At 46.3% G+C, this 16,069-nt stretch overlaps 2 protein-coding genes across 7 annotated transcripts in view; one reads left to right on the top strand and one right to left on the bottom strand.

Annotated features, from left to right (window-relative positions):
• Nucleotides 1–16,069, top strand: part of KLHL24 (kelch like family member 24) — a 142,429-nt gene that overhangs the window by 25,921 nt on the left and 100,439 nt on the right. The window lies entirely within an intron of this gene.
• The window catches only part of KLHL6 (kelch like family member 6), a 31,510-nt gene continuing 22,900 nt past the window's right edge, over nucleotides 7,460–16,069 (bottom strand). The window contains exons 6-7 of the mRNA XM_073360072.1: nucleotides 12,263–12,476; nucleotides 7,460–9,252 (exon numbers count right to left, since the gene is read on the bottom strand). Coding sequence (XP_073216173.1) covers nucleotides 8,951–9,252; nucleotides 12,263–12,476 — 516 coding nt within the window. The 3' untranslated portion in view covers nucleotides 7,460–8,950. The remainder of the gene's footprint in view (nucleotides 9,253–12,262; nucleotides 12,477–16,069) is intronic.

The following is a 16,069-nucleotide window of genomic DNA, read 5'->3' as shown; positions in this document are numbered from 1 at the left end:
TTCTGTAGACCCTAATGCAAAAAGAGTGCAGCGTGGTAGCATTTTACAGCCAGAGACTCCAGCTGCTAGAGTAGCAGCAGCCCAAGCAGGGACTTCTGGACCTTCAAAGAACTTTCAATAGTTTTGACTGGACTTCCTCTGCCCTGTGCAGATTGCCTATTTGCTCCAACCTTCTCCCTTTCCCTGCCCCCTCCTTGACAGTCTATTCACTTCAGACCTGTCCCTGCTACCCTCTCCTCCCATTTCCTTTTCTTTCCATTTAGTTGAATCTCTTCTATCTAAACTCACACCAAACAAACAAACAATGTTTACCATCACATTGTTCACTCTACTTGTGTGTTCAGCGTCTGTTTGATTGCAAGTTCTTCGGACAGGCGCCATCTACTACTCTGTGTTTGTAGGGTGCCTAGCACCATGCAGTCCCATTCTTAGTTTCTAAGGGCTAATCACTGGAATAAACATGACTAATATGTACTTTGCACTCACTTGACACAGCTGTAAAGGACTACACCAAGGGTGAGGCAGTGGAAAATCAGGCCCAAAGTATTTTAAAGTGAATAAACTCTAAGATATAGCAGAGTTTCTTTTATTGATGGCTGCATGTTTCTCTGGGTATCTTGTCCAAAACTGAACTTTAAAATCGCAAGTACTGGGTCCACTGCAAATATCTGTTTGCGTAAGCTTTTCAATAAAAAAAAATTGCCTATCATATGCTCTGTGCTGAATGCTTTTATTTTTCCTTAGTTATAGATCCCATAGACGTTTATTGTACTAGCCACATTTGTAGAAAGACTGTCATTTAAATATGGAACCAAGTTCTTCAATAATGTGAGCAGTAAGGGTGGAACACATATTTTAAATCAGAATCTCCTGAACACTAAATATTAACAGAATCCAGGAGAGACCCTAATAAGAGGGTGGTAGTGTGAAGGTTTTACTATGTATCTGGGGAGAAGTGTTTTTCTCTCTAGCTACACATTGTTTTGCTCCAGGTTTGTCTGGCTTTTTATAGGGGATTTTTATAGTGGTCTATTAGCGTCCCAAGGGGGAAATTTAACTTTTTCATTAGGTTCTCTTGGGTTTTGCTGTACATTATAAAGAGGCTTGCCAGGCTTTGATTCTTGTGATTCTGACAGATAAGATCAGTGCTTATTTTTTAGCATTTTTAATGGATTTCAATATTCAGAGTTGTGGGAAATTGGTCGGGGGGGGGTGTCAGACAATTATTTATTGACAGTAGACACTGAGATTCAAAGATTTAAAGCTTTATAGCAATTAAAACACAAATTATCATCATCCCAGGTCAAAATATACGAAGTAAATACCCTTAAATCAAACTTTACTAAGTTCTCAGGCAGCATTTTTCTTTCTTTGCCTCACTGTGAATTGTGATTATCGATGGAGATGTTCTTTCACCTCTTTGTGCGTGTGTACAGTCAAATCAACGTTCACAGACACCTTCCAGTAAAAAGCCAATCCTTCCAAGACTAATGATAAATAAAGAACAGGCCTTTTAAATAAAAACCTCACCAACCAACCCCCCAAAACAGCTTGGAAATAGGTTTTGCATAGTTGGTCCACTTTCCAAACTGGTATGAGCACGATCAGTTTTACTGGGTTTTATTCCTGGCTTTGCCAGAGATGTAAGATGTGATTCTGCACTGCTCTGCACCATGTGCAATCATTTTCACCCATGCAAAGTGGGTGTAAAATGCTACCAAATCACTTTGAGCTGGTGTAAATGACTACATGAGGTGGGAGAAAAGAATCAGGCCCTTCCTAGGCATGTAATTTTGGGCAAATAACTGCATTTCTCTGATCAGTCTCCTGTTTGGGACATGAGGAAATCCCTATCTACCATACAAATGTTAGGAGACCTAATTCATGACATGATTGTAAAGAGCTTAGAGATCTTCAGATTAAAAATATAAACTTTGTCTTCTGAGATTTCCAAACAACCTACCTCTTCTGTGAGGAGCTAGGCTCTACCCTGGTAAACAAGCCACACCAGGCTGGTGAGGATGAGAGTGCCAAGAGGTTAGGTTCCTGGAGGACCAGCTGGCAGAAGATGACAGTGGTGAGGGGGGCCAAGTTAAGAGCAGATGAAGAGCCTTCACACTGGGTATTGAACTCTGTGTGTTAGCTCCTTTGTTTTACTGTGCAAGTATTGGTGGAGGTGACTTTGCAATGGGGCCACAATGGGATCAGAAGAAGTTAAAGGAGCTAGGACTGGGCCCAATTTATGTTAGCTGAAGAGTGCTTTATGTGATTTTTTTTTTCCTACCATGGAGATGGCTCTACCACTCAGTGTTCCTGCTGTCATGGGATGATAAAAGGAAGCCAGTCATCCCACTGTTTCACACTAGTCAATTAATTCAAATAATTTGCTATAGCTGGATGCAATTCACATAACATTACTGTGCTTTTCAGTAATAAAGCCAAAGTTTCCAGGACACCTAAAACAATACATCTGAATATTTTTACTTGAGAGATTTTTCTTCCTAAATTTATATTGCAGTTGACTATTATCTATATATAATGTGGAAATTTTGAATGAGGTCAGACTTGAATTCCTAGAGGTCATCTCATGTCATCCATTACTTGAAAAATAATCCAATTAGTATTTGGAGTAATGTCTCAAATTTAGATCAATTTCAATGTCATGTGGTGTTAATAATAGCCATATAGGTAAACAATCATATAGTATTTTAAAAAATACACTTGTTAAAATTTTGCTAATTGCTCCGTTAAACTAATTAAACTCCTGGAGGTTTGATACTTTACATTAAGTGTGTCTGTTCCTTGAATGGCTAACTCTATCTGCTGTCTAACTTCTGAAGGGAGATTTAATATAACACACCTCACATTGACTCTGTGTGAACATAGCGTAGGTAATCTGTTTCTATCTAGCTGTATAGTTGCTGCCCACAAAATAAAACTCTCTAGGTTTTTAAATTAGAAAAAAATTAGATTTTCAGCTAAGGTAAGTACCTGTGTTCATCAGCGTCACACACAAATGGACAAATATTACTTTAAGGGCCTGCTTCTACTGAGATTGTAAGCTCCTTGCAGCATTTATACAGCTCCTGGCACAAAAGGGTCCTGCTCCAGGACTAGTGTTTCTAGGTGCTGTGAAACCACTAATAATATTAAAATCAAAACGAAAATCTCAATGACTTCAGTGGGAGCAGAACTGAGCCCTACACTTGCACCAAAGAAAATGTACATCCGAATGAAAGGATTACTTACTGTATCGCTTCAAAGAATCCTTTCAAGGCAATAACAAAAATATCGTCCATTAGTGGGAAGGAGAAAAATAAATAGCCAGTTCATCCTCTAATCCTTTGTAAAATAGTTTAGTTTCCGCAACCACATTAAGAATCAAACTGCAGCGCAGGAAGGGTAAATCATTTTTGGTCAATCCATTTCAGTCAGTGGTGCATATGTGCGTTTATAATGTTCTGTTGACACACACAGCTAAGCTAATAGCAAACTCATAAACCAGATTGTGGCAGGGTCTATATTAATACAGGGATGTTTCCCCATGGCAACCTGTCTATCATTATACCAGTGAGGAACAGAAGAATCATTAACTAAACAGGTTTCAGAGTAACAGCTGTGTTAGTCTGTATTCGCAAAAAGAAAAGGAGTACTTGTGGCACCTCAGAGACTAACCAATTTATTTGACCATAACCTTTCGTGAAGTGAGCTGTAGCTCACGAAAGCTTATGCTCAAATAAATTGGTTAGTCTCTAAGGTGCCACAAATACTGCTTTTCTTTTAACTAAACAGGCTACAGCTTGCTAAAAATAGTGTTTTGTGGGGATTGTTTTGTTCTTGTCTGCTAAACAGAGTGAGAAATGAATGTGTTTTGGGATTTGTCTGGAAGCTTCTTTCTACACAACCAAATGTTGCTGCTGTTATCAGAATGGCACAGTGTGAGCTAAACAGAGACACTTCACAGCTTCTGACCTAAGGGGTGCTGTGGAAGGAGACCCAAAAAGGAGCACAGACTGGTGTCTGTTGTTGTAGGTCTCAGCCTCATGTGATGACATGTAGTTGCATCATCTTGTGGTGAAGGGATGCAACACACTGAGATTAGATGTTCCCATTCTCTTATCTTATCTATACTTTTATACCAGGACAATCAGTGCAGAGTGTAAATGGACCAGAGAGTGTATCTGAAAGGAACTTAAATTCCTAAGCAGCAGATCAGCTGCCAGTCAAGCAACGTCAGTGCGGGTGGGTGGCTGGGTGTGACTGTGCATCATTCCTAGCCCAGTTCTATAAACTCCAACATTTTAGCCTTGATCAGGATGAGAGGATCTGTACTGAAGTCAATAGAAATGAAAATGGCATCTGGGTAGAGTGGAGGCTACCTGGGAAAGTGTAATGCCCAGTGCAGTTTCCTGCACTGTAGCAGATTTTATGAGCTTCAATGTATGAAAAGTTTTAATTTTTGGTCTTCCCCCTGGAGGGGAGGGTGAGCCAAGGGGCAGCTGGGGAGCTCCCAGCAGGGGCACCATGTCACTTGTCAGATGCTAATGCTGCTCCACCTGTAAGCAGACTCCAGCTTATCCTGCCTCTTCCCACGTCAGGTCCCCCTGCCTAGTGAGGGTTCCCTTAACCAGCTAAGAAGTTTGGAGAAATTGAGCTACCCCTAGCCCACGCAGGATTCGGGGAAAGCTCTCTTGGCACTTAGCGGAGGACTGGGAGCAGTAATGGAAAAGTCCCCACCAGAGGGAGACTTCCCACACATTTCAGAGTAGCAGCCGTGTTAGTCTGTATTCGCAAAAAGAAAGCTGTAGCTCACGAAAGCTCATGCTCAAATAAATTGGTTAATCTCTAAGGAGCCACTAGTACTCCTTTTCTTTTGCCCACACATTGAACCACTTACTCCTATAAAAATACCCTTTGCCTGGGGGAAGGAGTGATAGGCTGGCAGCCAGGAGTCCTAATGGCACCTCGGTCACCAAGCAGCATTAAGAACCCTCTGTACTTCAGAGCCTGTGTTATCGAGCAAGGCCTCATGCCCCTGCCCTCAGAGAGAGGGACGTATCGTTCCCAGCCTCTTGCTGCAGGGATAAGTGAGGACTACAGAAGTCCCACAAGGTCACTTCTGGTATAGCTGGGAATGGAGCCCAGCGCCAATATGGGAGACTCATGTTTTAGCCACACTGCCTACACTAAGGTAAGGCCAAGTCCGTGTGCTTGGCTATGGTCTTGTCAAGCTCGCTAAAGAACAGGCAGCCCCCACCCCCGACTGGATCCTGGGCCATATGGGTGAGGGGGTTGAGAGGGTTTACCATATGCAGGTTGGTGCTGCTACCTCTTCCCTGCAGAGAGCACAGTGCCTGGCAGAGGAGACAGGAACAGTGGGAGGAAGGAGTGAAGAGGGAAGAGAGCTCCCATGGACACTGGAGAAAGAAAGGGACCAGAGGAAGTAGGGATGCGGGGAGAGAGAGTGGAATAGAAAAGAAAGAAGAGAGCATTAAGGGTGAAAATACTGGGGGAGAGTTGGGATTGCAGAAAGGGAGTCTTGAGGGGAGGAGGGGGATTTTAGGAAGAAAATGAACATTTCTAACAGACTTTGAGGGGAAATACTGTAGTGAACTGGCCTGTGTGTGTGCTTGTGCGCGCTGCTGCCTTCCCTGGGACAGAGCTAACTGCTCAGCTGGGGCCAGGCTGTGCTGCTCACACCAGAAGAGGCTGTGTCTCCTTTAGCTCCAGGGTGAGGCCTGCCTCTTTGGAGCAAGAGGATTCCCCTGCTGTGACTGCGAGGTTCCAAGCAAGCTTCCAGCACAGTGACATCTCTGCATCCTTGGCAGCTAGGGGTTTACCAGACAAACAGGGGCAGAAATAAACAAAAGGGCACAGCAGTGTTTAGGGGGGACAGGGAGAGAAGACATTTAATCCGGAGGATGGTGGCTATCAGTGTAGTTGCTAATATAGTATTTCACAGAATGTTTGCTTTGTTCCATGTTTGTATCTTTTTGATTTGTGACTTGGCTGTTTCCAGCAGGGGAAAAACAATCTGAAAATGTTCCCAGCCTTTGGCTAGGAGCCAACCCAGCCCTGACCCCTTCCATAGTTGTTTTTGTTTCTGAACTGGCCGGCATGCTGTGCCTGAGAGATTCTGGCCCACCTGTCAGTGCTGCCTGTTGCCTTTTGTGTGCATGATCTCTCCATCTCCTGGAAATCGCATCCAGATCCGTAGAATTGTTTTCCTTCTCAACAGATTGTTCTGTTCCTTTGCATTCCAGGAAATAAAAACCTACAGGGAAGCAAAAGCCTGGTGTAATGCTGCCACCTACTGGGGAAAATGTGGAGATGGAAGCAGCTCAGAGACAGAAAATCCAAATGTACAGGAGTGGGCGACTACAGTGGAGGGAACAATCCATTTTGGAGAAGCCAGGATCCCCATGTTAACATGTTGCAAATATTTGCCCATTCATTTGGAAGTTAAAGTCATACCTATGAGTGCAATCATAGGGGAAGACCGGAGTTGAGGAAATGGTTCCTGTCCCCTAGCTTCCAGCCCGTCGGGAAAGGGAACAATGCCACTGTCCCTGCCAGCAGCATCCTGCCCCCTCTGAATGTCTCTCCAGCTAAGTCCCACTGCCTACCCCTTCTATTCGCCCTGCTCTGCGACCTGCAAGGGGAGAGGAAACCTTGCACTAAGCCCAGCTGGTGCATTTCTTTCTCTTCCTGCTTAGGTGGTGCTGTGAGCAAACAGCGCTAGTGGAATGTGGGAGGCAGGGTGTGGGAAGACAAGGACATTTGGGCAAGGGGAAGAAACAGCACTCAGGAGAAAGATGGGGGAGTTTTTGCAAGAAAGTTTTTGCACAGAGCGGAAGGTAAACAAAGACGAGGGGGGGTTGTTTTGCATTCAAGGATATTAACATAGCTTTTTATCTGAGTATATAATCTTGCTTCCTCCCCATGCAGTGTTCCATCCCTAAAACATACTGTCCTTTGGGGCCTGCAACTCTTGATGCCACTCAGCCAATTTAAATAGAAAAACCGGGATAATGCCCCCAAACAGAATTAAACACAGCCAGCCTGCCTGGCCAGTAACCTCTAGATCAAAAACAAAAGCCCATGAAAAACAACCAACCTCCCGTTGAATGCCATCAGCATTCAGTGCCCTTGGCAAAATGATGGTCATAGAAAGGTAAGTCTTGAAGTTTAACAAATGTAGACTCTGTTGTGGGAGTGAGTGAATTACAGATACAATCCTTCTGCCAGGTGGGGTCGGGGGCAGCAAGGGCCAGCTTCAGTATCTAAGAGTCTCTCTTAACCTTCCAAGATAGTACTGTCTTGAGCCCCCAGCCAGAAATCTGAGAAAACTAAGCACCATCCCTGGGCACCTCGACGAGCCAATGTTTCCCTACTCGCAAGCAATGAGTCTGTGTATAACAAAAGAAAACTTTTATTAAAAGGAGAGGGAACACAGCATCAGTTTGGGAAAACATCCTGACAACGATTCAAAAGTATGCAAACAATAAGTAAACACCTGCCCCACAATAGCTTGGGCAGTGGTCTTTTGTCTGTTTCCCACGTTGCAGTGTGAAAGTCTGACGGAGGAACATCCCCTTAACATGCCACTCCCCTTTCCCTTCACTGCACCCCAATCTCAGTGGGTTATCTGAGGCCAGTGAAGTCCCAGAATTCAGGAGTGCCATCATGGGGGTTCAGCACCCACCCCTGAAAGCAGGAGGCGAGCAATGCCAATGCCAATGCCCACCGCTATCACTGTCATCTCTGCAGTTTCAGCCTCTAGTGGCGATGCTGTACTCTGAGGTTCTGCCGCTGAGCCCGGTTCTTAGTGATTTCAGCTCTTAGTGAAGAGTGGAGAAACTCACTGCTGTTTCATCTGCCACACCCTCTGCATTGTCTTTTGTCACAACTCTCCCTGCACCTGGTCTAAGGTTCAACCCCCTAGACCAGCTTATTAGTGAATTCCTCTCTAGCAATCACTGAACAGCAACAAGGGTTTTAGATTGAATCTGATCAAATCTGTCTTTAAACACTGGTGGGGAAGGATCAAATGATATCTCGTACTTTTTAAACGCAGTCCATACCATCGGGTAGGAACACCTGTCCTGTCTTGTGCCCTTCTACCTGACGGGATCATTGTTGTTACTGTTATCCATGCTAGGTCTGTTTATTAGTTGCCATTCTGGGTTGTTTGTGGCCTGTTTTTTATGTACTTTCTAATTTTGTTGGGATTTTTTTTAGCTAGAAGAGTAAACAAATCCAGAGGTGAAATACATTGTTGTGGCTTTTATTGGTATCTCAGCTGGGATTGTCAGCCAGGGATGTCAGCTGGGTTAGATTTTTTTGGTGATGTGAAATGAAAGGATATCTTTTTCTAAAATGACATCCTTTTGCTGCATGTAACGTGCCATCCATCAAAAAGAAGTGTAACTTACAAGGAAGCCACATGAGTTTTGCTAGTGATGCAACTCTTCCATTCCATATACAACTTCTCCTTTTCTTTGGGTGATGCTGCAAGTCCAGTAGTCTGAGGCTAATAGTAATAAATAATATAGCAACATCAGGCCAGAGGTGGGCTGAAATTTGGCATGACTATCCTACTTGCAGTAGGATAAAAGGCAGACATACACCTACCGATCATGTTTCCGTGTATGCCTGGAGGTTCTGTACATTAAGAGTAAACTCCAGATTATCCCATCATTTTTTGGGTGGGGAAGGAATTAAGATAATTTAAGGCATGTCCTGTACAGAGGAAATGAGATTTCCTCCTGATTTCAAGGAGGCCGAGGACATATACAGCTATTTCCTGAAAGGACCCTAGTAGCAGTAGTTCCACCCAACACTCTTTGCATTTAAAATTATCTTTTCAATGCAGTTTATTCAGCCATTGTCTCCTTAGGGGAACTGAGGTATTTGGATATCATCTGTGGTTCTCTTTTCTCTCCCAAAGTCAGACAGAAACTGCTCCAGGCACTATCCTGCGGATGTGTGTGTAGGACTTCCTCAGGGTGACGCTGCCATGATGGGACACCCCACGAGGTAGGACGCACTCCTCTGTTAACCTCTGGATCTCGGGGTCCCAGCACAGCACCGTGGCGATGACTTCGTTCTTCTCATCCCGGCCCCCTGTGATGAACAACTTGTTGTTGCAAGGGGAAATCCCGCAACTTGCTCTCTCATGAGTGAACTGAGTCACTAGGCACCATGTGTCCTGAAGGGGGCTGTACGAGTACAGTGCTTTCATTGCCCCACCTGCAACAGAAACAGAAATTGGTTTGCTCCTGCCATTAGTTCCTCTAGTTCCTATCCAAATTAGACATTTCAACAGAGTTCCATCACTGACACTTATGAGAACACTTTACCCCCAAGGTAAAGTCAAAACAAGACTACAGGGCAAAACAAGACTGCTCTGAAAGACCTACAAAGGGCCACTTATTTTTCATAGCTCCATCGATTTTATGGGACCATTGTGATCATCCAGTCTGACCTTTTGCATAACACAGGCCAGTGAGACAATCTACCATGTCCCTAGGAAAGTTTTACTAATGGTTAATTAGCCACGCTGTAAATTTTTTTTTTTTTTGGTCTTATTTCTAGTCAGAATTTCTCTAACTTCAGCTTCCAACCACTGGATCTTGTTACACCTTTTTCTGCTAAATTAACGACTTGTGTACTATCATACTCTTGTGTACATATCGTACTCTTCCTTCATATAGGTATTTGATAGACCATGATCAAGTCACCTCTTAATCGTCTCTCGAAGAAACAAAACAGATTGAGCTGCTGTAGACTGTCAATGTAAGGCAGGTTTTCCAAACCGCTAATCATTCCTGTAGCTCTTTTCTGAACCCTTTCTCATTTTTCAACTCCTTTTTGAAAGGATTCTGACAACTAATCTCCAAGTATCCAAGGCAGGCCCTGGAGCAGAGGTGGGCACACTACAGTCCAGGACTGTCCTGCCCGGCCCCTGAGCGCCTGGCCCGGGAGGCTCGCCCCCGGCCCCTCCCCTGTTGTCCCCCTCCCCCGCAGCCTCAGCTCACTGCACCGCCGGTGCAATGGTCTGGGCGGCAGGGCTGTGAGCTCCTGGGGCAGCGCTCTGCAGAGCCCGGCCTGACCCGCTGCTCTGTGCTGCACGGGGCGCGGCTGTCTGTCCTGGTGCAGCGCACCACCAGCTACCGATGCTCCAGGCAGCACAGTAAGTGGGGAGTGAGGGGGGGTTGGATAGAAGGCAGGGGAGTTCGGGGGTGGTCAGGGGCCGGGGATGTGGATAGGGGTCGGGGCAGTCAAAGGGTGGGGAACAGGGGGGTTGAATGGGGGCAGGGGTCCTGGAGGGGCAGTCAGGAAGGAGAGGGGGGGTTGGATGGGGCGGTGGGGGGCAGTTAGGGGTGGGGGCCTGGGGGCGGTCAGGGAGAAGGGGTGATTGGATGAGGAAGGGGTTCCGGGGGACAGTCAGGAAGGGGGGGAGTTGGATTGGGCGGTGGGGGGCAGTCTGGGGCGGGGGTTCTGGGGGTGGTCAGGGGACCGAGAGCAGGGGGTGTGGATAGGTCATGGGTCCCCGGGGGGGGTGGCCGTCAGGGGGCGAGAAGCAGGGGGGTCGGATAGGGGGTGGGGGCTGGGCCACGGCTGGCTGTTTGGGGAGGCGCAGCCTCCCCTAACCAACCTTCCATACAATTTCAGAAACCCGATGCGGCCCTCAGGCCAAAAAGTTTTCCGGCCCTTGCTCTGGAGCCATATTTCCTCTCAAGACAATGGTACCATTCCATTTAAAAGGCACTGGGGGTCCTGCCTTGCTGTTTTCAGGAATGGTGCGCTTTCTCCAGAACTGCTCTATATGGAAGTGGTAGGTAGACCTGATAGTCTGGGTTTTATTGTCCTGCAATGTCCTGAACCCTTCATGTAGGGAAAGGGGTGAGAGAGGTATTTATAAACAGTTCTATTGTATGACAACATGATTTTGGTTGTGACAAAATCAGCCTAACAGACAACGTGCCTCCCGAATCCCTCAGTGTTGGCTGATTTCTGTCCCAAATAAAAACTCTACTGGGTTTCTGATTTAATTGGTGCTGCGGAAGGTTAGTGGGGGAGGGAGGTTCTTTTGCAAGTGCTTGCTGCTTTTCTTATTTAGCCAATTTTCCACAAAAGCCTGGGAGGGCAGGGGGGTTGATCTGTCACATGGCTTTTCACTTCAGAGCCTGTGGTACTTTGGGGACTTTCTGTGATGTAATTAGCATGCTATAACAGGTTGAAACAGTTGGTTTGTGGGCAAGATCCTATGCTACTTGGCGTTGAATTTTAACTCAGAGGCACAAAGATGTCAACTCATCACAAACTGGTGAGACCTGCTGTCTGTCTCTCTCATCCCTCCTGCTCATAGAGGGTGAATTGCATACCGGTGCATAGGCACAGCCCAAGGCTCTATATGCACCTCTGAAATCCTACTTAGGACCACAAAATAGGGCTTCAGTGATGCCGCAGGCTTTGTGCTAGGCCTCTGTATGGGGCGAATTTCACGCTGATTCAGTAGCGCTCTGTTCTGCGTACCCATGCTAGAAGAGGTAGCTGGAGACTGCCCAGAAAAGCAGTCACATTATTTTTTAAGTATCCCCCTTTCCTACTCTCCTGCTTCCCTGTGTTCCACTGACAGCTCCCCCATCCTCTACCGACTTTGCCCAGAAGGGAGCAATCTCTGTAATGCTAGATGCAGCAGTGCTTCCTCATCTCCTGCAGTGGGACGGCTGTCACAGGAGACTGGTCAGTGCTCTGGGGTAACCCATCTTCCCATAGATATGCCCAGATGTCTGCGTACTGAACTCTTTGGCTGCTAGTGAAGTTGCAATATGAGTTTGGAGTGTTCCCACTGACATTTAAGGATGATATACAGTTTAGCTGATCCTTTTTCAACTTACATCACAAATCTGCTAATTAGTGTAATCAACCCGGAATGTAATCTTGTGATGAAAGCTGGAGCATTGGGTCCTCCTGGCTCTGATCCCATTGAAGCCCATAGCAAAATTCACAGCCCAATATGCACCTCCTGCGCAATACATTTCCTGTAACCAACTGTCTGCATCTATATTGAACTGTAGACTAGAGTAGGAGTAACAGTGTCTGAGTGTTCTGGGTTCCCATCTCCCATCTAGAATCTTAAAGAAGAGCACAGGGTAATGATCATTTGCTTATGCTTCTCTGTAGGGTTCCAGGAATTAGTCAAAAATAAGCTGAACTCAGTCTAGAGAAAAAAGAACATCACTGGTTTACCTACCCACAACATAGATGTGGTCACGGAAACTCACAGCATTGATGCATTTTGCTTCAACTGGCATGGGTGATTTCAAGCTCCAGTTGTTCGTAGCTGGGTCATAACATTGCGTTTTGTCTGTAGCTAGTTTTCCATTGGGTCCTCCCCCAATCACATAGAGCTTCTTCTTGTAGCTGGCTGCAGCAAATGAGCTCACATTGACCATGAGGGGAGCTGCCTGGGTCACCATTAAAAAACAAATAATTAACAACCCACTGAATAGTCATTTGGATTTCATGTCCTATAGGCTGGTGATTTCTTTTCTTTTGAATGTAGATAGTCATGCATTGCTCTGTATTCTCTCGGAGCCCACCATGCATTGATGTTCCTAGAAGCTGCCATGCATTCGTCCTGAGAGGAACTCACACCACTGAGCTGCGTGTCTGTACTGCTGTCAGAGAGAAGAGGGGCAATAGGGAGCTCCAACTAGGGCACTCCCTGGAAGTCTGACTTTTGGGCCACTAGCTCTGGCTGGGGTCCAGACTGGGTCTGAAACATTCCATTCCTTCCCAGTGTATCAAGAAGCTACTAACTTTAAAACAATATCACCCTGGGGAGCGGAATTGCGGTGCCAAGACCTTGTATGTTAGCAGGAATGGAGAGGGAGCAAACAGAATGGGAGGGGCGTCCTGATGAGCACATGCTTTGCCTAAAACCTAACACAAAAGAGAGAGGTCTGATTTTAGGCCCGTCAACCTTGATGGTGTCCCTTTTGCAAAGGGTACACTTTGTTCAGATATGAAAAGTTAGGGTGCCAAAGTCTATAACGTGCAGCTTCAGCATTTGGGATTGCATTGCAATGGTGCATGGACATGCTGCCCCATTGTGGTGTGGAGGGAGCAGAGGAGCATAGCTAAGCAGCTGGAAATGCACTGATCTGGCGCATCCCTACTGTAGCGGCTGGACCCACCCTTAGCCCAATTGATTTCCTGGGATGTATCAGCATCCAGCTCCCCGTGTAGATGCACTCTCTGAAAGGGGAACCCCTGAGACGGCAATAGTGGACACATTACCTGTCCTCCCCCTGGGGAGCTGTGGCCCATGCTGACTCGGAGAGGTGCAGTTTGTAAAAAGTGCCTTATAGGTGCATCTCCAGTTACATAATGTACCATGTGCAATGGCAGGGGAATTTCCTCTGCTCTCTTGAACAGAAATACTGTAGCTGTCTGCGTGGATTATTGTGTTCTTGTTTTAAACTGACGTCAGTAAACGTTTTCCTTTTAAACCTGTTAGAAAATGAGTGAACTCCACTGGGACCCTAGCTGGAGGGACTATTAAGCTGGTGCAGTATGGGTAAAGTAATTGTTTTCAGAGGTTGAAACTGTTGCATCCTCCGTCGTCATCCTCAGTGCAGTGTCATACTTGCCCCATGCCCTGGGAATGGAAAGTAGGTGGCGGGAGAAGAGCTTAGCTGCATGGGGAAGCAGCAGGGGAACATATTTCTGGAGAGCAGAGCTCCTCTGGAGCCATGTCAGACTGGGATGATGATGCAATGCCGGCATGGAAGCACATGAACTGCCAGCTGGGGGAGGCTAGCCCCCAGCCCTGCCCCTTCTGCCCACGGCCCCACTGGAGCCCAGAACCCCCCGCCACGGCTGCCAGCCCCTGCCCCAGGCTAGCACCTGCCGATCGCCGGGAGGGCAGGCGGCACGGCCCTGGCCCCTCCAGGCTGCACAGCCTGAGCCGGGGCCACCGCATGGGGGAGCCGTGGAGGGGAGTCTGGGGGCGAAGTGTAGGCGGGGCCATGCCTGGTTGTTTGGGGAGGCACAGCCTCCCCCAGCCTATAATATCCACCGCCCATGGATGCAAGCTACTGTGGTGCAAGGTAACTGCTTTGATTTCATCAAGTTTGAATTTGTCATGCTGAGTTCAGTTTAGTCTGTGGTCTTCAAGCCATTAGCCCAGCCTTACCCTCAGCTCTCTTTGACCTACAGTGGAGTATCAGCAGGTTTCAGGAGGCCAGCTACCACAAGAAATAACCTGATTGCCTGTGTTTTCGCTGTGCAAAAGAGCCAGGTTACACAAATGACCAGTTCCCAATCTGTGTGGGAAGTGGTTGGGTGTGATTTACTGGGCCTGTTAATTCATCTCCTCAAATATACTAATGGTATGAACAGCAAAACTGGAGCACTCACAGATTTCCTTAAATAGAAAACATTTTTCTTTCATCCCTTAAGGAGTAGCATGAAAGAAGAAAAGTAGAACAAGTGACCATTTCTGAGCGTCAAGGGACTTGACACTTATAGCAGTTTCTTTTTCAAGGAAATTTAACATCTGTTCTGGGCCTTTGAGATACAGGCCTAAAATACAACCCCATCCTACCAACTGCCCACAGTCAGTTGCAACCACTACTTACAGGGCAGCGTACATTTACATAAGTGAAGTGGTCACTCTATCTAAGGGGATTTCTTGAAAGCTCTTGTCCCACAGCTCCTCTGCTTCAGCTTGGACTTGGTCAGAGCTGCGTGTGCTGCACATGTTCTGGGTTGAAAGGCCCAGCACAAATTTGCTTTATCTTCTGCTTCTTTTCCCTTTTGTCTTCTGAGTGCTTTGGCTTTACCCTGGGTTATGTCCACCCTCATCTTTATCATCTTGAAAATTTTAGTCCTGTCCCATTATCCGTCTCTGCTTTCCTAAGTAGCCACAGATCTGACTCCCTTTCTATTCAGCTGAACCCACTGGCCTTCCTTGTCTCTTTGGACTCTTACCACCATCTCAATGTTTAACCAAAACTCCGTGCTATCCATCCTGTGTGGGTGCAAAAATGGGGGACAGGCAGTAGAGGAGAGTGCAAGGAGGCTTCCTCCACCTTTGCATCTCTCTGCAAGGGTCAGGCACAAGCCCATAGGAGAGCAAAGGCCCTGACCCTGACTCAAAAGAGGGCTTGGTGCCCACTCAGCAGATTTGGGCTGCTGTAGGGGATGCATATCCAGCATCCGTTGAAAGGGTGGCAGAGCTGTGGCTACAATGTGTGCTCCCTCGGAAGCTCAAGAGGAATTCTAAATGAGTCAGCCAGAATTCTTCCAGATGGCTCCCTCTACAATGCAATATGCTCCTTTCCCCTCTCCAGCACAAGCCATGGCTTTAACACAATCAGGTCCTTTACATTTGTAAAGTGCTTTGAGATTCTCAGATGAAAGCACAATAAAAATGCAAAGCACTAGTAATTTTCCGCGTAGTCAAATACTGAGGTCCCCAGCAAGTCATACATAAAAACGACTGGATACCTTCTGGTCTCTCTCCTAAACTTACACTGGACAGTGCAGCTGTAATGCACCTTCCTGCTAATCATTTCCTGGGTCTGTGTTTCACCACTACCAGCAACTCCTCCTTGTTCCGATATCTCCTTAATTGACCCATATAATGTTTATCCTCTGAGATTATTTCTAATCCCCAAGCCTGTTTTACACTTGTGTTGAAATGTATGAGATGCTGGTCTGCATATACCCTTCTAGAGCTAACCGATTAGTAGTTTCCTTTACACCTGCTTGGTGTCTTCCACAGATGTAGGGCTAATTCTGCCACCTTGATGCCTTCTGAGTATTATTTTATTCTGTGAGTAATCCCATTGGCTTCAAGGAAATGGTTGTAGTATAAGAAACTGTTCAGCAGGAGTCAGGATGGCAGAACTGATTCTTTCTTTGATCCTCCTTCCCTTGAAGTCTGCATTTTCAACTTGAATGCGCAACTACTAGATTCTGGGTGGAGGTATGTAGTAGAATTTAGCTCATTTATTTTGAGGTACAATAAATACCTAATAAAACTCCCTGA

The sequence above is a fragment of the Lepidochelys kempii genome, chromosome 9, assembly GCF_965140265.1.
Source record: "Lepidochelys kempii isolate rLepKem1 chromosome 9, rLepKem1.hap2, whole genome shotgun sequence".
In the NCBI taxonomy this organism is placed as follows: Eukaryota; Metazoa; Chordata; order Testudines; family Cheloniidae; genus Lepidochelys; species Lepidochelys kempii.
This window is presented reverse-complemented; position numbering and strand designations above follow the sequence as displayed.